Source organism: Uranotaenia lowii, chromosome 3, assembly GCF_029784155.1.
Source record: "Uranotaenia lowii strain MFRU-FL chromosome 3, ASM2978415v1, whole genome shotgun sequence".
Lineage (NCBI taxonomy): Eukaryota > Metazoa > Arthropoda > Insecta > Diptera > Culicidae > Uranotaenia > Uranotaenia lowii.
Window position 1 is genome coordinate 81,959,524 of NC_073693.1, and position 25,288 is coordinate 81,984,811.

General features: G+C 35.5%; 1 protein-coding gene across 4 annotated transcripts in view; it reads right to left on the reverse strand.

Annotated features, from left to right (window-relative positions):
- Nucleotides 1-6,628: 6,628 nt before the first annotated feature.
- The window catches only part of LOC129758803 (regulator of G-protein signaling 7-like), a 34,306-nt gene continuing 15,646 nt past the window's right edge, over nt 6,629-25,288 (reverse strand). For 2 of the 4 annotated variants that reach the window (XM_055756435.1, XM_055756432.1), the window contains exons 2-6: nt 8,952-9,347; nt 8,167-8,885; nt 7,987-8,100; nt 7,619-7,744; nt 6,629-7,540 (exon numbers count right to left, since the gene is read on the reverse strand). In XM_055756435.1, coding sequence (XP_055612410.1) covers nt 7,213-7,540; nt 7,619-7,744; nt 7,987-8,100; nt 8,167-8,885; nt 8,952-9,266 — 1,602 coding nt within the window. In that variant the 5' untranslated portion in view covers nt 9,267-9,347 and the 3' untranslated portion in view covers nt 6,629-7,212. Of the gene's footprint in view, nt 7,541-7,618; nt 7,745-7,986; nt 8,101-8,166; nt 8,886-8,951; nt 9,348-15,112; nt 15,402-25,288 lie in introns of all 4 variants that reach the window. The other 2 variants (XM_055756434.1, XM_055756433.1) reach the window with 2 other exon arrangements.

Sequence of the window (25,288 nt, forward strand, 5' to 3'; positions counted from 1 at the left end):
TAATCAATTGTTATAAACACAAAATGAGTTTGGCTCCTTAAAACTCAAGGGTACGAGTTGTTTCAAATAACAAAAAATAATAAAAAAAAATATTAATTGAGTTATCGGATAAAAATATCTCGATAAATTTGACCTCATATCCGATTTTCGATTTAAACCTCTTTGAATATTGATTCCAGAAAATAACAGGATCTCAATTTTGAATGGAATTACACAGGAAAAAGTAATTTTTTAGAGTAACTTTAGCCCCTGTATTTATGCATCATTTGAAATCCTTCATCAAGTATAGACATGAAATCAGATGAAAAATTGAATTGCACGAATCAGGAACATCTGTTGAACAAAAATTCCAACAGTGATTGTTACAAAAGATGGAAAAATAAAATTGAATTCAATTGGTTTGTTTTGATTTGAATTGGTTCAAATTTATGACTTTCTTATTGTTTTTCCTATAAATACACATAAATACACCAAATCTTCTCGACAGAATTAAAACATGAACAAAAATATAACAAACACAATCAAAAAACATTCTCGTATTAATCTTGTCTACCAGTACCACGTTTCTATTCCACATGATGTTGAAATAGTCAACAAAACGTGGGTTTTCTTAACTTTTTTAAAATTTCAGTTCATGATATCAGCGCTTTTGATTAGAGATCGCTAACTCGTACACAGATTTTAGCGGTTTCGATAGGTGATCGCAAAGTTTGTAGAGTTAGCGAATAAACTAGCACCGTTAACTTTTCTGTTGGCGATGCCAAACAATGCTGATAATGAATGAAAACGACCCAAGCAACCAAAAGTCGCATACTTACTTAAAATGGCATTCAGAAGTTCACAATTGGCTGAGAAAAAGCTCTAGGAGACCTTTAGGTACCCATGTTCCTTTAAAGTTGCAAAGAAACCTTTAGCGCCTTTTGAAAGATAAAAATAATGATAACGGAACTTCTAAGCGAATTCAACGCAACTTCTTTCAAGAAGTTCCTTTATGTTCGCTCAGCACATTCTTATGGACCATTGATGGTTCTTCCAGGGAGTTTAAAAAAACTTGTGTGACTTTTAAGCGACTTGTCAAATTTTTCTGTCAAAATGCATGGTGACGTTTACGTAAGGAATTTGGGAATAACAATCCCCGAAGAAGACAAAAAGGAAGGGGATTTTAGTTAATTTAAATGTATTTTAGGAAATCTTCACTGAAATTACGCTACAGAGTTACTAATTAGGGCATCATTCACGGCAAATACTGCGAAGGACGGTAATACGAGATCGAGCACAGTTTTGACCAAGACCGGTGCCCACCAATACGATGTTGTCAGCAACGAGCTGGGAACAATCTGAGGCAAGTATTTCCGTAGTCGATCACCGCGGCCAGGGGGTATTCGGATTACACTCGCACTCTCCCGGAGGCCCAGCCAGCTGTTGTTGGTAAGAATGTTAATTTTTAATCCCCGACCGATGGCATTTGTGTGTTTCAAAAACGATTCTTAATTTTCCTAATGTGATTTAATAAAAAGCTGATGATGAAAAACGTTTCTAATATTTTTAACCCACTGAAAGTCCCATAAAAATAGAACAAAATAAATGAAATATCCTGAAAACTCATTCACAAGCGAGCTATGGAATATTCTCTGGTAGTTCAATTCAAATATAACTTTAAACAGTAGAATAGAGGATGAGCAGGTTTGGTCAAGTGGTTAACAGGAAGGTTTCTTTGCAACCTAGAGGGCAGCGGATCGATTCTCAAAGGGAGACATACTACAATTGTGATAATAATAAGGTAAACATTTAAAATCAACAAAATAAACGGCTAGACCGACAATCTTGCCATCTGTCATCTGGTTGTCAGAGCAATCTGTCAACCACGATTTTTTTTTCATCGCCTAGAAGGTCTTTGATATTCCCTTAAGAGCTGCATAGAATTCTCTCCAGCAACTGAAACGAACTTGGAAGTCTCTTTAAGAACTTAAATTTTAGGCTGATTAGCATTCTCTAGGACCACCTGCAGAAGCTGATTAAGCTTCCCAGACAACCATTTGGTGGGTATTTCGAATTTGCAACGCAAATATACGTGCAAATATACGTGTAAATATATCGTATATAATGCAGCGAAACCAGTATAAACGTATCATTTTGGAGGCCATATAGGTACATTAGCAAACATATTCTTGATTTGGATTGTATTAAATTACGATTTGCACGACTTGTCATGCGCATCATTTACGACTACCCTGATTCTTTTTGGAATATACTACGACAATTTACATTATCATATAGATGATTGAGGTTGTAATATACGACATTTTTCGTAACAATATGGAAAGTTTGACGACTTATTTGGTCGTCTTTTGCGACTTGAATGCAGGGCTCTCATTTTCCGTCAGTTGAATAAAAATAAGATTTTTTTTTTATACTTCAAACCAATCAGTTTATTCATCCATAAAAATAATAAAAATGAGATTATTTCAAAGAAATGCATTTTTTGCTGTCAAATTCAAGTTTATATCGTACAAGCTTATTATTTGCCAGATTGCTGATTTTATTGTTAGTACCTGGACTTGATCCCCTGACCATACGATCTGCAGCTCATGATAGTTCCTCGAAGCTATCTGGGATATATAAATTCAAGGGGATTTGCTTCAAAGGCATTAAACCAAAAGCAAATCGTATATTTCTATAACTTAAATCTTTTAAATCGTAGAACACGTCATCGATGATCTAAAAATAGACCAACATTTTGAAGCCACCTTTAATTCGATTCCAATCATCGATGTCCCATTATCATAAACGATCTTCTTGAAGTTATTTGTATTCTTTTACGATTGCCAGCAAATACGTTTTACGAAAATCAGACATGCGAATTAATTTGCAAAGGTATACGATTGCATGCACATTATTACGAATCAATGCAGTTGTATACGTTTTTTATTTCGAATTATTTTATGCATAGCACGACAAAATCTCTCAGTCACGGCTGATCACCGTATATCGGTCGTTTCACGGATTTTTTGCGAATTGTCGTACACAAAGGTCAAGTTCATATGTACATAAATACGAGTCTCTCTTCTTGTCGTAATAAAAACATGCAATGCTTTTAAATACGATAAAGAATATGCATGAACCGCACATTGTAGGTGCAGATATACGAAAATGAGTATAAATAACATTCTATACGATGTAATCTGTAAAAGAAAATACGACTTCTGGTTGTCTGGGTTCTATGGTACCTCTTTAGGGAACTTTTGGTTGCTTGGGGAGCTAATAATCCTTTAATAATTGAAATTAAGTTCAAAAATAAATTTACCACTTTTAATTTTTCTGTCTATTGTAGGACCCACGCAATATTTGGAAAAAAAAAACTGTCTTATTTCAACTATTTGGACGAGCTCTTATGTAGGCACATAATTTTCTACGCCCACATGTTGGCTCCAATTTGTAAACGCCTAAAAGTTTCTAAGCGCGTTACGTCTGGATGTCAAAGAGAACTGAGAGAATAACAGCCTCTCGGCTCTCTACATAGCAAAAAATTTCTAAAAGTATACGGAATCTAATGCCGTTTTCGTTTTTCTCCACGAGCGCGGGGCAAAACTTTTTCTGAATAAACAAACAGAATCGTTACCCGCCCGCATGGAGCAGTATTATACAATAACGATCCCCATTATCTTCTTCCCAAGACACCCAAAAGATTCCCTTAATAGTTTTGGATTATTAATGAACGATTATGCTAATCGTTTTTTCATCAAATGGAATCGTTTAGACACGAATAACGATACAGGGAACGGGTTGTTAAGTAAAGAAACGATTCATTTTTTTGCCTTTTTCTATTCGTTCTAGAACGATTTGATCATAGACGATAGAGCATATCGTCACCTAACAATGATAAGATTCGAACCCAATTTGAGGTTTTGTTGATTTTATTCAATTTCAGTATGATTTCCAGACAAAATAAATAAAAAAAAGGTTTATATTACATACATTCATTTTATTTTTGCTCTAAAAATTAAAAAAAAAAAAAAAACAAACCTTCCGTGACCATCCGCGGATGTTCGCAGGAACAGCTTCCGGATGTATTCTGAGCGCTTTCGCCTGCTGCTGCAGCACTGCCGAGCCATTCTTAACGCTGTTGCTACATAGCGGTTGGCCGCTGGTGATGGTGCTCCTCGCCTTGATAGTAATACTGCCTCCATAGAAAAAGAGTTTCTTCGCATTTTTCCTCCAGTCTATGAGCGAGAATAAAAAGAGGTTTTAGTTTCTCGCTATATACACAAAAAAAGGCATTTTACTTACTCTCATAGATCACTGTATCTTTCCTCGTAGCCTCCGTCTTCCACTTTCAGCATTCCAGCTACGGAACTAGGCGATCTCTTTAATGATTTTTGCCCGAACTCAGCCGGGAAAAACTTTTTTTCACAAAGTTTGGCCACGTGTGATGACGTGACAGCAGAGAAGTTGGTGCGTGTTGCTAAAATAATCTATTAATTTTTAAAAACCATTCATTGTATCTTTCTTAAATAATTCTTTATCATTTGATTGCGTTGCTAAATTAATCATTTTGTTCCTTAGAATATTCATCGTATCTTTCGGGAATAATATTTTATACGTTCTAGCGAAGGCACATTAAGCCAAGATGCAATATAGAACGTAACTATTAATGTGATCAGAATAGAATAGTACGGAAGATTCAGCGTACGGTTTTTCGTCATGCGGGCGGGACGATGCAAATATATGGTTGCTATACTCACCCTTATGTTTACCCCCAACACTGACAAATTTTACGGGGTGCAACCGCCTGCTTGAGGTTCAAATCTCGGGCAAAACTAGTGGACTTCTGAATTAATAAACGAACATAATAACAGCAGTTAGGGCAAAACTCGCGGGTAACTAGGTTGCCACTGCCAATAAACGAAAACACTATATAAAACACGAGTGATCTATTTTTTTACGAGTGTAATTCACAAAAGATGTAATTTTCAACTCCTTTTGATGTAATTTTAGTCTTTAGAATAGAAATAAATTGTTTTGATATAATTTTACATTCTGTGATGTAAAAACCAAGCGGTCAATGAAATTTATATCACAAACAGTGTAAAATTATATCTGTTTGTTTAAAATTGAATTGAAATTCTCAACTTGTGGCATTTGTGTTTGTTTTTGTCCGAGCAGCCATAAACGTTCCAATCAGTTCGGCAAGAAAATTTAGTATGGAAAAAGCCAAGGAAACAAACAAGTCCACGGAATTCGGATGAAGATAAGGTAAATGACATTATGTAAGTGAAAGATGTGGAACCTAATTATTATTTTTGTTTCAGCAGATTTACGCAGTGAAGTGGAACCAAGATTGGAGAATACTGATGACGACGCTGACCGGTAAAAATAGGCTGTATGAAGTCCATCATTCCAACCTGGCACTGCTCATCATGGTGGGTGAACTTTTTTTTTTATTTTTATGCTTCGATTTGAAAATAAATTCCTTCAGTAAAAGATATAAGTGTGTTTCAATTATTTATTATTTATACCGAGGGATTGCAGTGGAGAGAGAATTCTTTGCATTTGGAACGGTAATGATCAAAATTCCACAACTGCTTAACAAATCTAACAAATCTCAACAATTTGCAACAATTAGCACATTTTCACTCTCTCTGAGCACCGGCTTCTCTCATTTTAACTTAAACCTTCTAATTCTCTCTAACAAATTGCAACAAATTACCACAAATTCAATCATTGGCTGCAAAATTTGTTTGATCATTGACGATGATTCTCCGTTTATCCAGTCCCCTGATTTATACCTTCAAAAGCGGCAAACAATCAAAATAAAATCATAATTTACACCGTTGTGTATTTTTACACGGCAAAAGGCGGTTCCATTGGCGTGCATCGTTATCAATCTAAATTTACACGCCCCAAAAATTAGATTCTTGTTAAAAATACACAGTGATAGAATTTTAGATCAAAAACGATGTTCCAATTTCGTGCATCGTTTTCGATCTAAAATTACACGATTTTTTCTTGCTGTGTACGTGTCTTTAGTTCTCCGAGGCGTCGTCGTAGTCCTTTCTGTGTGCGCCAGAGCGTCGTTGAAGTATTCGTTGCCATGCTGGGTGCACGCTAACCTGTTGCGTATAGACTTTGACTTCCGAATATCATCGACACAAAGCATAAAAATAAAGCACCTACTTTCATATCTGCTTGTTTTTCCATCGATATCTTTGTAACTAATACCGTATTTGTTTTCTCCCCTCGATCAGTGTTCCACCGTACCCGACAAAAACAAACACAAATCGTCGCCAGTGTATTGCTACCTCACTCACTCACACGCTCTCTCGCAACACTGGCAAAATTATCGGTGGGCCACCGTCCGTAAGCAGAACTCCGACAGGTCAAAACCAGTGCAACACCGTTCGAATAAACAAACAGTTTGACAGCACCTAGTGGTGCACCAGTGCAACACTCGACATAAACAAATACAGTATAAGTAAATTTTTACTACCATCTGCTTTCAAGATCATGTAAAATGAGGTCACAAACACAACGACCATCGCTTCTGGTCGAATTTCGTAGTCCATTAAACAGAAAATATGAAACAAGAAATTCTTTTTTTCTGCTTCTTCGTTATCAATAAAACAACTAGTTACATGACAATTTGTCATCAATATAATATATATTTCCTTCAGATTTATATTCCAATAATTCATTGAATGACTTTTCGTGTTTTTCTTCTTTTATTTTGTTTTTGCAGAATACTGAATCCGTATTCTGGTTGGGTTTCCATTGGTTTGGTTGTGTTTTCTTCTTCTTTATCAATTATAGTTTTATCGATATTTTTAATACAGATCGTGGCGTTCGCCCGTCAAAACAGGCGAACTAGTCCAAATCACACTAATTTCGAAATATATTCAACAATTCCTCGTGGTTTCTCAATTTTCTTGGATTGATTTTTTCTTCCGTTTTTTATACTTTTGATTTTACACTTTGTCTTAACAAGCTTGACTTATCGACTAATAAATCTACAGTTCAATTCAATGGGCATTTTTTATTTTACTCAATTTGCTTTTTTTGTTATTTAATCGGTATTAACCTGATTTAAAACTGTTGGTTGAATCCGTTGAATCAATTCACGGGCCTCTAGTATAGTATGTGACGGAGCCCTTAAAATTTTCGTTTCTTCCTTTTGCTTATTGTTCAATTCCAGTGCGCACTCCCGAATCGATCGCCTTAACGTTTCACCCCGAACAGGTTCGGTATGGATTTGATTTTCTTCTTGGATCCGTTAAGGTACTCTTTGTACATGTCCGACCGCAGGTATCTTGAGTACGAGTCGCTTTTCATCAGGTGGTACACGTGGGCGGCGGCAACATCGAAACACCACCGATTGGGCGGGGCCGCCTCGCTGACTGCTTCCCGGGCCAGTTCCATCGATTTTGAGTCCACATTGACCGGACAGGGTGCATCCGGTGCCAGAAACTCCAGATAGATCGCATGGGCCGCTTCCTTGACCTTGGACTGGGGCTGGGCCTTCATGCTTTGGACTGTTTCCCAGAACCTGCAAGTCAAAAAAAATTGAGTTTCATTCCGATTTTCAATTTAGAGCTTTAACCAAAAAGAAGCCAATAATACTTACTTCAAGTTCTCTCCACTGAATTCCTTGTCCAGGAATCTGGAAAATTGTTCCCGCCCAACCGGATCGTTTAACAGCTCTCGTAAACTGAAGGCCCATCGCTTGACACGCTTCAATGTAACGTCTTTGCTGTAAAGGGAATGAATGTTTCAATAGTAATGAATATATCTATTTATAACATCCTAACTTAAAAACGTTTTTGAGTTTTTGGTAGTAAAGATTCTTATGTATTTTACAACTTTTTGTTTTGGCTCATGTTTAGAAGCATTAAAGATTTCTTTTAAATCAAAATACCTACATTAGGTTTTTAGAATACGAAACTCAGTGTATTGGCGATTATTTCGAATATGTGCACAATATAGTATACTTACGCAGTTCGATCAGCATCCCACATTTCAGTATTGTCCGTAATCCAGGGATTAGGCTGATCAGGAGATGAAAGAAAGTAATCGTATTCGTGGTATTGTTCAAAATATGATATATAACTGAAAAGAAAAAAATCCTGTTAATGACTGTTGAAATTTCGAAGAATGTTCTTTTGCTCAACGTACGATTCAGCTACTTTGGAGATCTTGATAGTTCTACGTTCTAATTTGAGTTTTAAGAGCTTAATTTGTCTAGTGAGTTGCTCGATTGGATTGCTATTGACGGCGGCACCGGATGAGCCAGAACCGTGGGTGGAGGCACCCCGACGATACGCCTTCTTGATGTCAACCTCAGTGGTGTTCACACAACCTGGCATCGGACGGTGTACATCCCAGAATGCACGCTCTTGTGAGTCCAAAACTTTCCGCTCCAGCTTGTCGCGCTTCTTGTCGACCTTGCTCTGAGCTTCCGCCTGCATAAAGATAAACTCCCACTTCCGGGAGAACATTTTCTGAAGCTTGGCCAAATTTTCGGCTTCGTAATCAGCCAGCTCCAGACGCGTTTTATTCTGCATGGTTCGTTTGCAAAGGTAGACCGCGTAGTCTGTGTTTTCCGGTTCCCAACAGTTCGAAGGCCAAAAATACGGTGTCTGGAATCGATAGAATGTCCCGTCATTCTTCACCGTCAGCTGGTGATCGTCTATCGGGAACAGATATCCATGGGATGAGAGCAAATGAGCCAAATGCAACGCTTCCGCCACATCTTCAATATTGAGATTTTTCATGATCCACGCAATCAAATCGGCACCAGTGAATACGGACGGTACTTTACTCATGAAAGCTTTAATAGTTCGTACGGATACGCCACCCTCTTCGCTTTGCATTCGTTCAACAATCGCTTCCATCTGCAATGCAAAATAAACCATCAAATACCATTTAGAACATTTTCTTAATATTCTCAAACAACTAACCTTTCTATACACTAAAATATTGGGAGCATCCTGATTCATCACGACCTGGGTGCTGTGTGATTGGTTCGGTCTGCTCCCGCTAGGTGCCGCACAACCGGAACTGGTCCCACTTCCGCTCGGATTGCAGTTGCTGGCACTGCTAATCACGCCTTTGTCTTTGTCCTTTTCCTTTTCTTTACTTTTTTCCTTATCCTTTTCCTTCTCCTTGTCTTTGTCCCTTTCCTTCTCTTTGTCTTTGTCCTTCTCGGAGGAGGCCATTTTTTTCGCTATCGAAGCTGCCTTGTCTTTATCGATTTCCGTGGTCATCGTTACCATCGTCTACCGGAAAAAACGCCCGGGCCAGAATGATCACCTACAGCGGTTGAGCACAGTCGAGTTGACTTCTATTGTTCCAATCTGGAAGTTGAAAATTTTAAAAGAACTAAACTCAGTCTCATCTCAACAATATATTGTGCATTTTGAGAGCCATCTTAAGATCGCGTGAAACTTCCTCGAACCCTACCACGTGGTATCTTTGGTACCGTCAAACGGAGCAAATAAGGTTAAGGTACCCGCGTTTTGTTTGGAAAAATGCAAAAATTTATTTTGAGAATGTCCCTTTGTGGTTTTCTTGAATACATTTGAAAATCAAATCCCAATATATACGGAGCTTCTTGGAAAATTCTTTGCCTACAACTTGGCTCAAAACGGCAAAGCGGTAGAAGTAGCGAAAAAAGCCGTTATAACGTCCCCAACCGAGCAAAGGGGTTATAAAATTCGTTTCAAAGCTCAAAGCGTCACATTTCCTCGCACTAGATTATAAACATTTTGAGTTCTCAGCATGAGTAAAATATTGCTCGCGTTTTTAGTTTAATATTTCTTTGTTCAATTGCTGCCAGAAGCAGGGGTGTCAAGTGTCCTGATTTTTCAGGATTTGTCCTGATTTTCGAGAGGCCATCCTGATTTTTCAAAAACGCTTGAATTGTCCTGATTTTTGAAAAATGACCTCTAAAACGTCCTGATTTGTCCTGATTTTTGAAAAAATATCTAAACTATAATTAATTTTTTTGTAAAATGGTGAGAAAATCAAACAAATCTTGTATAAAATAGTTTAACTAGTTTTACCGATGATAATCTTTGGTTCAAATGATATCTAAATGGTGTTTTTCGATATTGACTTCAGGCCAGCCAAGGTTCTTCTCGCTTTAGTTGCATACTTTGAGGCGTCTTCAGCGCCTGTATTTTTCTTTAAGTTATGCAATCTAAGCAGAGCTGCATGTTATTTTCGTCAATTTAATGGTGTCCTGAAAAATCCTGATTTTTTTCATGGCAGTGTCCTGATTTTTGTCAAAACCACCTGGCACCCCTGGCCAGAAGTGCTGAGAACAGTAGCGTCCATTACCAGGGGCTCAATCGAGCTTTTTGGTGTGGGGGGTATGGTGGGTCGCTACATAAAAAAAAGCTAGGTGATCCTGACATTAAGCGATTTGTCCATAATTTCACCAAGATCCCTCATAGATTCAACCTTCTAAAACACACAATCACTCGCTAGTTAACTATGTGTGAAAGTCAAGATTATACATTTTCCTCCATTGCATTCACTCGGCACCAATTAATAAGTTTATAGAGGTCTTGAATATTTGTTTCCGAATCAATCAGTACACAAAGGTCGTTCATATAAAGATTAAATAGCAATGGGCCCAAGTGGCTTCCTTGGGGAACTCCAGAAGGAACGGCGAAAGTTGTAGACTTGATGTGACCCTGCCTGACGAATGCGGTTCTGTCTTGAGGGTTTGATCATCCATTTGAGGAATCCGATTGTGTCGAGCTTATCGATAAGTAATTTGTGAGGCAGCCGATCGAACGCTTTGGCGAAATCAACGTAAACTGCGTCAACTTGTTTCTTATCGTAGAGAGATTTCCGGATGGACGGAACATGCACCATCAAGTTAGTAAGTGTTGATATCTTTTACGGAAACCATGTTTCCTTGAACCTAACTTATGATTTTATATCGATGGGCTGACGTTAAATCAATAAAGCACAATTACAATTACAACCATGTTGGCGTTCAGCTCATCGAAATCGAGCTCATTTTATGGAAGATTAACAATTCAAATACCTCTGCTTAGCAGTTTAAAATTGATATGCCTCGATAGTTTTTAACAAGATGAATGTTTTCAGATTTGTGAATAGGTGAAATAGCTGTAGTTTTCCAATGCATGGTTACGGTAGAATTTTCCAACAGTATGCTCACTGGATGTGCCAAAAATTCACAGCATTTTTTGAAGAATAGTGACGGTATGCCGTCCGGACCGGCTCCCTTTTGCTCATTGATATCAAGGAGTAACTTCCTCCCTGAATTGTTGAATCCCTGAATGCTTAGGGGAGAATTAGGATACTTGATCCCAGGGGATACATGATTCTTCAGCTATATCTCTAAACTAGAATGTCTTATATAGATCAATTGTTCAAGAAAAATTTATCAAATAGAACTAAACAGCAAAACTGTAATCTCAAAAAACAATTAAAAAAAATTTTTTTTAGCTATTGCACTTTGTTTGAAAAAACTAACAAAATGTGATTTCAATTTCCCAATGTTTTCCATACGAAAAAAAATATTAACAATAATGTGTATTACAATACGTCAATCGTTGGAGTATAATATGAACTTCTTTATGCCATATTTTCAAAGCAATAGTAAACTCTAAATTCTTTTCAGAAAAAGTTTTCCAAAATATTTATTCGAGGAGGACATTTAGAGGACATAAAACCCTACTCAAAGCCATTTTGGAAATTAACTAAAATTCTGAAAAAGTCCCAGAAGCCAATTCCTACTTTGAAAGATGGAGATAAACTTCTCTTAACTAACGCAGAAAAATCTCAAAAATTAGCCCAACAATTTGAGTCTGCTCATGAAATTAATTTGAACGTTGTAAGTCCAATTGATGCTCAAATTTCCCTTGAATTTGATGATATTCTTTCTAAGCAAAATGTAATTGAAAGTTCTTGTGAGAAAAATATTGATGAACTTAAATTGATTTTCAAAAAAATTGAAAATATGAAAGCTCCGGGGGAAGATGGGATTTTCTATTTCTCATTAAAAAGTTGCCCGAAAGCACTTTAAATTATTAGTAAAAATCTTCAATAAATGTTTTCACTTGGCTTATTTTCCCAATAAATTGAAAAATGCCAAAGTAACTCCAATTTTGAAACCTGGAAAAAGTGCTTCAGAGCCTTCAAGTTATCGTCCAATTAGTTTGCTTCCTTCTTTAAGTAAACTATATGAGAGAGTTATTTTGAATAGAATGATGATTCACATTAATCAGAATTCTATTTTCCCTGATGAACAATTTGGTTTTCGTCATGGGAATTCTACTACACATCAACTTTTGAGTGTAACTAATATGATTAACGCTAGCAAATCTGAAGGTTATTCAACTGGTGTTGCTCTTCTTGATATTGAAAAAGCTTTTGACAGTGTTTGGCACAAAGGTTTAGTAGCCAAATTAGCTCGATTTGATTTTTCTGTATATATCACCAAAATTATTCAAAATTATTTGACTAGCCGAACCTTACAAGTAAGCTATCAAAATTCATGCTCTGAAAGGACACCCATTAGAGCTGGTGTACCTCAGGGCAGTATTTTTGGGCCAATTTTATACAAGATTTTTACTTCTGATCTTCCTGATGTTCCAGAAGGAAAAGGTAGAAGATTATTTGCTGATGATACTTCGCTTTCAGCCACAGGACGAAATTTAGGGTAGTACGTAGTAGATTGGAAAATGTCTCCTAACGCTTCTAAAACTCAACTTATTTTATTTCCTCATAAGCCAAGAGCTGAACTTTTAAAACCTAATGAAAATCATTCCATAACTTTTAATGGAGTTTCATTAGAATGGTCTGATCACGTGAAGTACTTGGGACTCACACTTGATCGGAATCTTACTTTTAAAAACCACATTGAAGATATTCAATCTAAATGTAATAAATATACTAAATCTCTTTATTCTCTCATCAACAGGAAATTCAGACTTTGCCTAAGGAATAAGTTACTCATCTAAAAAAAGGTGTTCCGACCAGCGATAATGTATGCAGTTCCGATTTGGTCTAAGTGCTGCTGCGCGAGGAAGAAAGCCATCCAAAAGATTCAGAACAAAATTCTGAACATGATTTTGCGGCTTCCACCTTGGCACAGCACCGAAGATCTTCATCGGATTGCGGGCATTGAATCTATCGAAGAGATGGCCAACAAAATCATCTCTAACTTCAGAGGCAAATCGATGCAATCTTCCATCGCAGAGATTCGTTCTCTTTATAATTAGTTTAATTTTAGGAAAGTTTTTGTTTTTAATTACCTATAAGTTTAAACTATTTTTGACATTACAGGATTTTCTCCTACAAATAAATACTTGATTGTGCTCAGCAAATTTAATTCGAATAAACAAATTTCAATGATTAGTAAACTATAGGGCTCTGAACAGTTCATTATTGAACTGAACACATAATTTAATGTAACAATGTAATATAAATGTAATGATGAAAAATGACATATTAAAAAAATACATCTGTACTTTGTTGTGGTTCTTGATTTTGTGATTTCGATTAGATGGTCGTGTGTGAATTTTCAACATGCTGTAAGGTCGGAAGTTATGTTACACATTATTTGTATTTTTGTACCTGAAAATTCCAAATCACCAAATTTGCCCGGGTTTTTGGTTGTCAATTTTGAACCAATGCCCAGATTTTGCCTGGTTTGTAGATGAAATAGCCCGGATATGTCCGGCCCGGATACGATCTAAATAAAATTCTGGTAACCTTAACTTAAACACATAAACAAGATACTGAATGGCACAGGCAATGCGTTTCATGCCGCCAGCGGAAACAATATTCAAAATCCTTCAGTCTCATAACCTTTTTTATTTATCATTTTTATAATTTTCATATTAATAAAATTAAAAAAAAATAGAAATTGAAAAGTTAAAGAAAATAAAAATATGAAATCCATAACCATTTGCTCGGGATGAATTTAGGCATACGAGGACACACTATTCCAGAATTTGAGCGATACGTAATCAAATGAGGATGCAACTTTGCAAAATTGTCACTGTTTTTTTTTGTTTTATCCCAGACAAAACAAAAAAAAAATGTTCAAAAAAAAGTTGCTTTCTCATTTGATTGCGTAGCTCAAAATTTTGGAATATATAGATATAAGATAAATGATCAATAAATTCAATCTCAACATCGGCCACTTCCAATGTTATTGTATCGAGACTCTTAAATGCATGAGAACCTAAACGTTCATGGGTAAGGTTGCCAGAATTTTTTCCACCCCCATCCGGGTCTAGCAATTCCGGGCATTTTTTCAAAAAAACCTGGCAAAATCCGGGCATGGATTTCAATTTTTCAAATCCAAAAACCGGACAAAAACCGGGCAAAATTTAGGTGTAATTATAAATAAAAGCAAAGAAAAAATGCAAAAAAAATGAAATTAATATTTTATTAATGTAATTGCAGATTTCCAAAAACTTTTTGGAATACTTAAATATTTAAAGGTTTATAAAAGTAAATCAGCGAAATTATTTGAAACAACCGTTGAAAATTTCCATACCGTTAATCGATTTTGCTGAAATGTACTCAAAAACTTTGATTTTTTTTTTTTTTGGGTTTCTTTGTAATATTGTGAAAAAATCCGGGCAATATCCGGACTTTTTTCACGATATCCGGTTAACCGGGCCGGACCGGACTTTATCGAAATTTTGCATCATATATCCGGGCAAACCCGGATAAAACCGGGCAATCTGGCAAGCTTATTCATGGGTCTTCGACATACTTAATTCTAAGCTATTTTTTTCTGATCTGGAAAAATGAAATCAATAATAAAAAAATCATGAATTCGGCCAAAACAGTAGATAATTCTTCGCAAAATCTTTAGTCGAAAATAAAATTCAAATTTTTGTGTGTAAAAATAACCAAGATTAATGGTTATTAAAAGCTCTTACCGGCGTTTTTTCCCCCGTTTTTCGTTTGGATTACGGAAGTTTTGTAACCAACCACGTGGGCACCTGTGGGTGAAATACTACATCCCCATTCGATAAGGGTTGGTCCTTTATTTCCTATTCCATAATTCATAAACTAGTCGACAAAAACGGGCAGGTAGAAAGCAAACCACAAGCTGCCTTACCTTAATCGATCGTTTCCTCGGGCCCTCGGACAATTGTTGCGAAATCGACAATCTAGCAAATCAGCGTGATTCATCATCATCATCATTCCTAACCTAAGCTTCTCGCTTGTGGTACCTTTTGCTGGATAGGGGGGCTCTGTAACTTCAAGGAGAAAAATTATTCTGCGACAGGGCTAGAAGTCAACCGGTTCTACATACTTATGTATTTGGGAAAAACTATTCTCCGGCCGGAATGGACAATTGTCGCTTTTAATGATGGCATCGAGCGATTTGAATTATTTAGGCACGTCTAGATCGTAATCGTGGCCATTTTACGATATGTATAAACATTGCGGAAACAGGAAACAAAACGGTCAAATACGGTCAAATATTTTTGTACAATAAGTTTTGAATTTTTTTTTTTTCAAATCGAATTATTTATCTAGATATTGGTAAACAAATTTTGATTATGAAAATAAAAAATCCAAAATAATCGATAACTGCGACATTTAGAATTTTGATTTTATGACTTCCAGAAATGATTACAAAACTAAAATTCCTTTTAATTCCAGAATTCTACCTTTAGTCCGACAGTAGATCATTGAGAGTGGTCACAATTACTTATTTTTTAAAACTCCACGCAATAATTTATAATTTTTCCTGATCTTCGATTCTGTAGTTTAATATTTTAAACACTATTTAAATTACCAACTAGCTGGAGCAGGTGTGCTTTGCTACACCTTCCGACAATTAATGACATTTGTGGTAATTATTGAAATTTTGATTTATTTGTACAATTTTTTTAAATTTAAATTCAAAATCATTCAGTAGAAAGCTGTAGTTTTAGTTTCCCAAGTACTAAACAATGATGATATATTTTTAAAAAAAATGAATTAATTTTTCTATTTTAAAAATTTATTTGTGAATTAATTTTAAATTATTGTTTTTATATCAGAAATTAAGACTCTGGGATTATTTGCTTCATGAGTTCATATGTTAAAGCTTATTTTTATTTATATGGAGTCCTCCATCTTCTCCTTCTCATGTGAAGAGGGTCTCAAACTATCATAGACACAATGTTCGTATAATAACGTCATATGTCACATTTGGCCAAATTCACGCTGCTATGTCAGATTTAGTTCCGTTTTCTCGAATAGTTTTCGAGTTTATGGAAGCGGTCTCAAATCATCAAAGGAACATTATTCATATACAAATACACACCCATGCCTAATTTAGTTCCATTTTCTTAATAAAATATTAAATTTGAAAAAAAACTGTAGATATGCGTGAACCCCTTCCCACTTTATTTCTTCACTGAAAGGAGGAAGAGGTCTAAAAGCATAAAAAACATTTAATGTACTCCCATGCCAAATTGGGTTTCATTAGCTTTAAGGAGTGTATTCGAAAAAAAAATACAACACTTTGTTTTGTGAATAACTTTGAAATGCATGGATGGAAATTGATGACACTTTGAGTGAAGCTACCTGAAAATGTAATGTGTACATGTGCAAAGTTGTGTGACGCTCTGTTTAGTGGTTTTTGAGATAGCGTCCAATGAAGAACTTTAATTTTTGGGCACCACATGTGCCACCAATAACGTATACTAAAGGGTGATACGGTCAAAATTTGTCAAGTAATCGGTGAAATCGTATATTTAAAAAATCAAATTAAATTTCTTTTTCAAATTTAATTAGTATAAAATTCACGAAAAATATTCAGTTAGGCTTCCGCTTTTCCAAATCCGAATTGCCGGGCCTTACGCTTAACCCCTGCCATCAGATTTTGTACTTCCACCTTGTCCACCTTCTTCGCCGCAGAAACCCAGTTTGCGGAACCTAAAGAAGACAAAAAAAACTGCTGCTCGTCCTTAGCAGTTTTTTTGGTCTTCTTTAGGTTCCGCTTGACAATAGCCCAGTATTTCTCAATTGGGCGGAGCTCTGGCGTGTTGGGAGGGTTCTTGTCCTTGGGAACCACCTGCACGTTGTTGGCGGCGTACCACTCCATGGCCTTTTTACCGTAATGGCAAGATGCCAAATCCGGCCAAAAACAGTACGGAACAACCGCGATTCTTCAGGAAAAGCAGCAGATGTTTATTCAAACACTCTTTCACGTAAATTTCTTGGTTGACAGTCCCGAAAGCTATGAAAATGCTGCTTTTCAAGCCACAGGTACAGATGGCTTGCCAAACCAGATATTCCTTCGCAAACATTGACAGTTTCATGTGCTTGAAAATATCTGCTACCTTTCCCCTTCCTTTTGTCGTATAAACCTCCTGTCCCGGAAACTGCTTGTAGTCGGCTTTGACGTAGGTTTCGTCGTCCATTACCACGCAGTCAAACTTCGTCAGCATCGTCGTGTACAGCCTCCGGGATCGCCCTTTGGCCGTCGTATTTTGTTTATCATCGCGATTTGTAGTCACTACCTTCTTGAAAGTCGATAGTCCGGCTCGTTTTTTGGCTCGATGCACGGTTGTGGACGATACACTCAACTTATTTGCGGCCTCTCGGTTTAGGTTAGGGTTTCGCTTGAAACTACCAGCAACTCTCTTTGTCGTCTCAGCGGCTTCCGGTTTTCGATTTCCCCCCGATCCAGACTTCCTGGCTGTCGACAAACGTTCCCCAAAGACTTTAATTACAATTGTAACGGTTGATTTGGAAACTTTTAGCGATTTTGCCAGCTTTGCGTGCGAGTAGCTCGGATTTTCGCGATGCGCGAGCAAAATTTTGATACGCTGCTCTTCTTCCTTAAGCGGGCCATAGACTACACAACATTTGTACAAATGCGATGAAATTCGATGAAATTTTGTCGCTGTGAGCACGATTTGCATAGTGTATGGCACTGCTTGAATGAGCGCCCAAACGGTTGGAGTAAAATCGGTCGGGATCGAAATATTTTGTACAAAACATTCTCCCAGCCGGGGTGGAGATGGTTTTTTTTGTTGCTGTTGCTGTTTTCGCCAGCAATCATTTGTGTTCGCGTGAAATATGTTTGTATAGTGTATGGGCGAGCATAGATCAAACAATCGTCGTGGAAACATCGAATTTGTACAGGCCAATTTGTGTAGTCTATGGCCCGCTTTAGACGGCATTTTGACAACTGAAGAGTGAATTCCAAAATCAAAATAGGAGCCACATTCTACCTTTAAAATGAGGGGTGTTCAGGTTTTTTAAATGCAAAATTGAAAGAAATACGTCAAGTTGATATTGACCAAATTTTGACCGTATCACCCTTTACGCACCACCTTTTTTCAAATCAAGGTTATTTCTGAAAACTTTTTCTGCTTTTAAACCTTTACCTTTAAAATAAATCAAAATTTTGAATTTGGTCGAAATTATGACAAATTTAGCCGATTGTCCTCCTTCGGCACAAAAACCACATTTTTTACTTTTCATAACTCCACCTCAATTTTCACGTAATGGCACGGTTTCCGATCCAACCAAAATATTGAATCAACTGTATTAGATCTATTGAAGTGCTATGCAGGGGAATGCAGTCTTCTTTGTTTATTTATCCATTTATCTTGTCAATGGTTATGAAAAACTGACTGATTTGCAGCTTCTACAGATCGTCAGCGGCCTCAAGTACAAGACATCAAAATTGTCTATTTTTTCTTCTTGTTTATCTCCGAAACATCCAAGAAAACCTTGACAGCTAAAAGTTAGTGGCTGGAAACCTACCAGGTGCCCCGTTAAAGAGTTCGTTTTTTTTTTCAAAATATTTCCCTACTGGTGGTTTTCATATTTTGCGCACGACTTGACCATCGTATTTTGATAATTTTACCGAAAGGCAGCGGTTTTACCTTGTTGAAATGAAGTTAGTAGAGATGTACCGAATAGTGGCATTCGGCGAACGGCCGAATACCGAATATTGACCTTTTCAACTATTCGGCCAAACGAATATTCGGTTCAATATTCTGTTGAGTTATCAATATCAATCCCAAACGATAAATTAATTTTTCTCCTATATCTGCCAGTTTAATGTCCCTAATGTTTATAAGTCGATTATTTCTAATCAGATGTATACTTCAGATCTTTTTTAAGTAGAGGTTTCTTTGATTTTCAAAATTTTATTATTAGCTGAAAAGACATCAGATGAATTGTCGCTTCCAGGATATTTATCACAAAAGAGATTGAGTGAAATCTGGGACAAAATATTTCAAAACAGGTGCCAAGCTATTTGAAATTACTTTTTTATGTCGAATTAGATGAATGTCTTATTTCTGGTAGCTGTCTTCAAAATAGTTGCCAAAAGGAACGATGATCTTTAACCTTGGGCACACAGCCGGATCTGAACGATTTTTTTTTTTTGAAAAACTTGTTAAAAACAAGGGAAAATTTGAGCCGAAACTAGGCGTTATTCTTAAACATACACGAGGAAAAAGATATAAAATTACTTGAAATTGTAGATTTAATTTATCGGCCTAGCGGTGAAAAGTGATGTCCTTTTTAGTAGGGACATCTAAAGATTATGAAGTGTTTTTATATAGGTGGATAGAAGGTTAGATGAAATGAAAGATGTTGAAAATGAGCGGGTAGAATTTATTTAGAAACATATCATCACATATCAAATTTTTGTTCCTCACGGGCCCAATACTATGAAGCTGATTGATTAATTCTTCATAATTTTTTTTTGTCAGAAAGACGATGTAGTTAGAAAAAATTTTCTTTTTATCACTTCCATTATTGAAATTTTCGAATTTCGCATTATAAAACCTCTCACATTCCTCAACTTAATGAAATCAATCATCTTCTCCTTTTTTAAAAAAAATTTTCACTGTTTGATCCTCTAGAATCCTTAAATGATTTATCATATGAACTTTGGTCGAAGTCCAACTGTTTTTGAATCTCCCTCTGGGATGTTCATGGCCTTTTCCCGATCCTGCTCTTAAAAAATTGTCTATGAAATTCTCTATAGGGCGCTAACTCAAAAATCAGACACAACATTACTAGGTAGCTTCACTGAAAATTCTAACAATTTCCATTCATGCATTCATCAGTTATTCACAAATCCAAGTGTTGCATTTTTTTCAAATACACTCCTTTTTTGTATTTTCTTTATTTGAAACGGCTCATATCTCGAGGCTTTAAGGAGCCAAACTCCTTTTGTATGTTAACAATTGTTGCGTGGGTCTAGATAAATTCTTTCCTTATGACGAATATTTTTCATCTTGGCTACAGTCAAAATAATCAGCGTATATGCCTAAATTTCAAATAATTTTATTATTCTACCAGCTTTTTTTCGGTATAAGTCAAGTCTCAAGTCATATCCCTAATACAGAAAAAAAGGTTACAATTTGCAACTATAAGTTTTGCCTATAAACACTATAAAAGTTATTAAGATCGTTAGGCATCTGAAGCAGGGTTGCTGAAATCTCAGAAAAATCAGTTAACTCTTTTCGCAAGTTTTGTCATAAAATCTGTTTCAGAGATCACAGATTTTTAAAATTGATTGACAGATTTAAAACATTTTCAAAATTACAGAAACATTTACAAAATTATAACTGTTAATGTTTCTACAGAGCTTCAATTTTTAGCTCGTTTTAACGCGAAGGTTATGTTTATGTGATTATGTTTAGAGAATAATTAAATTTCCCTTATATATGTTTGTTTATTTATTGATCCGCCTATCGGTGAAAGTGATGTTCTTATTAGTAAGGACATTTCAAGATTATGATTTTTTTGAAGGAGTATAGAAAGTTAGAAGAAATTAAAGCATTTCAACAATTTTTCATAGTTCATACTACCAAAAAATAATATGGGTTGAGCCAAATTGGAAATTGTGTGAAAAATCTAGCCTCCGGCGCAAATTGGGCAATTATTTAAAAAAATGCCTGATTGATTACACTTAACTGTGGATTGCAGGCTTTTTTACAGAGTGTAAATTATCTTTGGAAACATATGACACAATAATGGATTCCTTATTTCTGAATTATATATGATTAATCTATAAAAAAGATTATGATTAAAGAAAATCGAAGCAAAAATTACTAAACTCAATATGAAAAACCCGATTTAATACACTTAACAGTGGATTGGAGCCTTTCTAACAGAGTGTAAGTTATATTTGGAAATATATAAAATAATATAGAATACACATGATAGATTCCTTCCCTCTGCATCATATAAGTATGATTTCAGATATTCAAACAAGAAAAATTCCGATCTCAATATAAAAAAATTATGCATAGTACGTTTTTTGGCGAAAAGCGAACTGGTATGTGAGGAGTTCATTTTATGTATGGAAAGAATGGTATTTAAACAGTTGAATTTCCAAGTCTTATAACACGCTGAAATGGTGCCGTGGTAGCAACCAGAACTTTCACGATGCTGGTCACGGTTCGAATCTTACTGTTTTTTTATGCTTTTTTTACTGAATAAGTAAAACCAACTACAATATTGATGGATAGCCGTGACACGTGGCCTAGCATGATACCTTTTTTAGAGCTCAACCATGCATAAAAGAAAAATTCTCACAAAAGCAGGGGAAAGTAATATGACTATTAAATGATTAATCTCATTCTGAAAACTAAATCTGAAATCTTATTCTGATTCTAAAGTTTGAATTTTGAGTTACAGCACTTAGTCTAATATTTGAATATAATTTCCAATTTCAAATTCCAGGTTGATCTTTAATCCGAATTCTTAATCAGAATTCTAAATCTGAATTCTCAATCTGAATTCTGAATCTGAACTCAGAATTTGAATTATGAATCTGAATTCTGAATTCAAATTCAGAATTAAGATTTTAGCATTAAGAATTTAGAATTCAGAATTCAGAATTCTGGATTCTGAATTCTGAATTCAAAATTTTGAATTTTGAATTCTTTATTTTAATTCTGAATCTAAATTCTTAACCTGTATTCTGTATCTGAATTCTGTATCTGAATCTGGAATCTGGATTCTAAATCTGAATCTGAATTCTAATTCTGGATTCTGAATCTGAATTCTGAATCTGATAAAGATGGATAGCAAAATGAAGAGAAAAGAGCAAAAGAACATTTTTGCAAGGAAAACTTATAAACGCACACCATACTTTACCCCGCAACATCAATCATTATAAATTTTCAATTCCGATATTCTTTCTTCAAGAATCTGAATTCTAAATCTTAATTCTGATTGTGAATTCTAAATTTGAATTCTGAATCTGAATTCTGAATCTGAATCTAAATTCAGAATCTGAATTCTGAATCTGAATTCTGAATCTGAATTCTGAATCTGAATTCTGAATCTGAATTCTGAATCTGAATTCTGAATCTGAATTCTGAATCTGAATTCTGAATCTGAATTCTGAATCTGAATTCTGAATCTGAATTCTGAATCTGAATTCTGAATCTGAATTCTGAATCTGAATTCTGAATCTGAATTCTGAATCTGAATTCTGAATCTGAATTCTGAATCTGAATTCTGAATCTGAATTCTGAATCTGAATTCTGAATCTGAATTCTGAATCTGAATTCTGAATCTGAATTTTGAATCTGAATTTTGAATCTGAATTCTGAATCTGAATTCTGAATCTGAATTCTGAATCTGAATTCTGAATCTGAATTCTGAATCTGAATTCTGAATCTGAATTCTGAATCTGAATTCTGAATCTGAATTCTGAATCTGAATTCTGAATCTGAATTCTGAATCTGAATTCTGAATCTGAATTCTGAATCTGAATTCTGAATCTGAATTCTGAATCTGAATTCTGAATCTGAATTCTGAATCTGAATTCTGAATCTGAATTCTGAATCTGAATTCTGAATCTGAATTCTGAATCTGAATTCTGAATCTGAATTCTGAATCTGAATTCTGAATCTGAATTCTGAATCTGAATTCTGAATCTGAATTCTGAATCTGAATTCTGAATCTGAATTCTGAATCTGAATTCTGAATCTGAATTCTGAATCTGAATTCTGAATCTGAATTCTGAATCTGAATTCTGAATCTGAATTCTGAATCTGAATTCTGAATCTGAATTCTGAATCTGAATTCTGAATCTGAATTCTGAATCTGAATTCTGAATCTGAATTCTGAATCTGAATTCTGAATCTGAATTCTGAATCTGAATTCTGAATCTGAATTCTGAATCTGAATTCTGAATCTGAATTCTGAATCTGAATTCTGAATCTGAATTCTGAATCTGAATTCTGAATCTGAATTCTGAATCTGAATTCTGAATCTGAATTCTGAATCTGAATTCTGAATCTGAATTCTGAATCTGAATTCTGAATCTGAATTCTGAATCTGAATTCTGAATCTGGATTCTGAATCTGAATTCTGAATCTGAATTCTGAATCTGAATTCTGAATCTGAATTCTGAATCTGAATTCTGAATCTGAATTCTGAATCTGAATTCTGAATCTGAATTCTGAATCTGAATTCTGAATCTGAATTCTGAATCTGAATTCTGAATCTGAATTCTGAATCTGAATTCTGAATCTGAATTCTGAATCTGAATTCTGAATCTGAATTCTGAATTCTGAATCTGAATTCTGAATCTAGTTCTTAATCTGAATTCTGAATCTGAATTCTAAATCTGAATTCTGAATCTGAATATGAGTTCTGAATCTGAATTTTGAATCTGAATTCTGAATCCTGAATTCTGTTTCCTAAACCTGTTTTCTGAATTTGAAATCTGAATCTGAATTCTGCATCTGAAATTGAATCTAAATTATGTATGAGTATGTAGAAATGAAAAAAAAAAAAAACATAAATTCATTCTTCAACACGGGTAAAAAAAACGAAGGTCATAAAATCTTCATATAAATTCCCCCCCCCCCCCCTGTCTAATAGGCATGGCGGACTCTGAAGGAAACGCCCATCCGCCATTTGCTGCATTGAAAAGCAAGAAGTGTAAGATATAAACACTGTTGCCGTATTTGCCCCAGCAGACTGAGAAACTGCCCAGACCACGATGCGTCTTAGTAATGCCTTTTACGTATTTGAGTTTGAGCCACTCTTTGTCAAGCGTGCTGATGGTTTATTGGATAGCGTTTGCGTCTTGGGATCTGAAGGTTATTGCTTCGATTCCCGAGTCAATAAATTTTATTTTTTTATTTTGATTATCTCTAATTTATAAATGATTGCTGGTGCTGCTGCTTCGAGGCGCCACTAGCAACTTTTTTTTATGCCATAATAAGTATGATATGTATTTCGTAAAGAAAACGGTTTCAACTATTTTGTTTTTTTCCCGTTTTTGAAAGGGTTGTGTAGAAAAAAAAATGCATTCTTTTGAGACTAAAATCATTTTAATTGTGCAGCCCAGTTTCGCAAAAACGTTCTTGACATTTTTAAAATGGCACATACAAATCCACGGACATCAACAGAACTCGTCGAGCTGAGTCGATAGGTACCTATAAAGGTATGTCTAAGACCCATAATTAATGATCTCTCAAATCGACCGATAACCAAACCTTTCTGTTAGAAAGGCAAAAAGATGGCCAGTACGTTTTTGGAGGATAAGCGAACTGATATTCAACAAGGTCATTTACTATTCAAATATTTCAAACTGTTTAAGTTTGAGAGCCACATTTCTCGACACTCACTAGTAGTCAAGGGGTTAGCCTCCTAAACTCTCATGATAGATGGCGTGGGATCGAATCTCGGCTGTTTGATGAACTTTTTGTCAAATTTCCGATCGCCTCCGTTATTAATTTAGCGATTGCTGGCTACTGCTGCTGAGCAAATGACTACGTTTTTCGGAGCCAAAATAAGCATGATATTTACTATGGAATAGAACAAAAATATGTTTTTTTTTTGTTTTTAAGATATGACCTACAGAAAAAAAATCCAATTTTTTGAAACTAAATGCATCAAAATCTTTAAACCCAGAATAGAGTTACAAACTAGGTTAGGTTACAAAATTTCAATAGGAACATACAAATTCACGGACATCTTCGTAACTCGTCGAGCTGAGTCGATTGGTATATATAAAGTGGGGTCTTGGACCCTTTATTAATGATAGCCCCAACTGACCGTTCGCTTTGCCTTTCTGTAAGAAAGCCAGCCCAAAACCCATGACATTGGACCGTTACAAATTTTTTGGATCAAATCATAAATTGAATAGATTTTTATTTGCGGTAACTTTGGTCTCTGAAGCTTGATCATGATAAGGGGCCGTTCAGATACCACGTGGACAGAAAAATGAGATTTTTGACCCCCTCTTCCCCCTCCGTGGACAAGCGTGGACATTTGGCAAACCCCTACCCCCCTC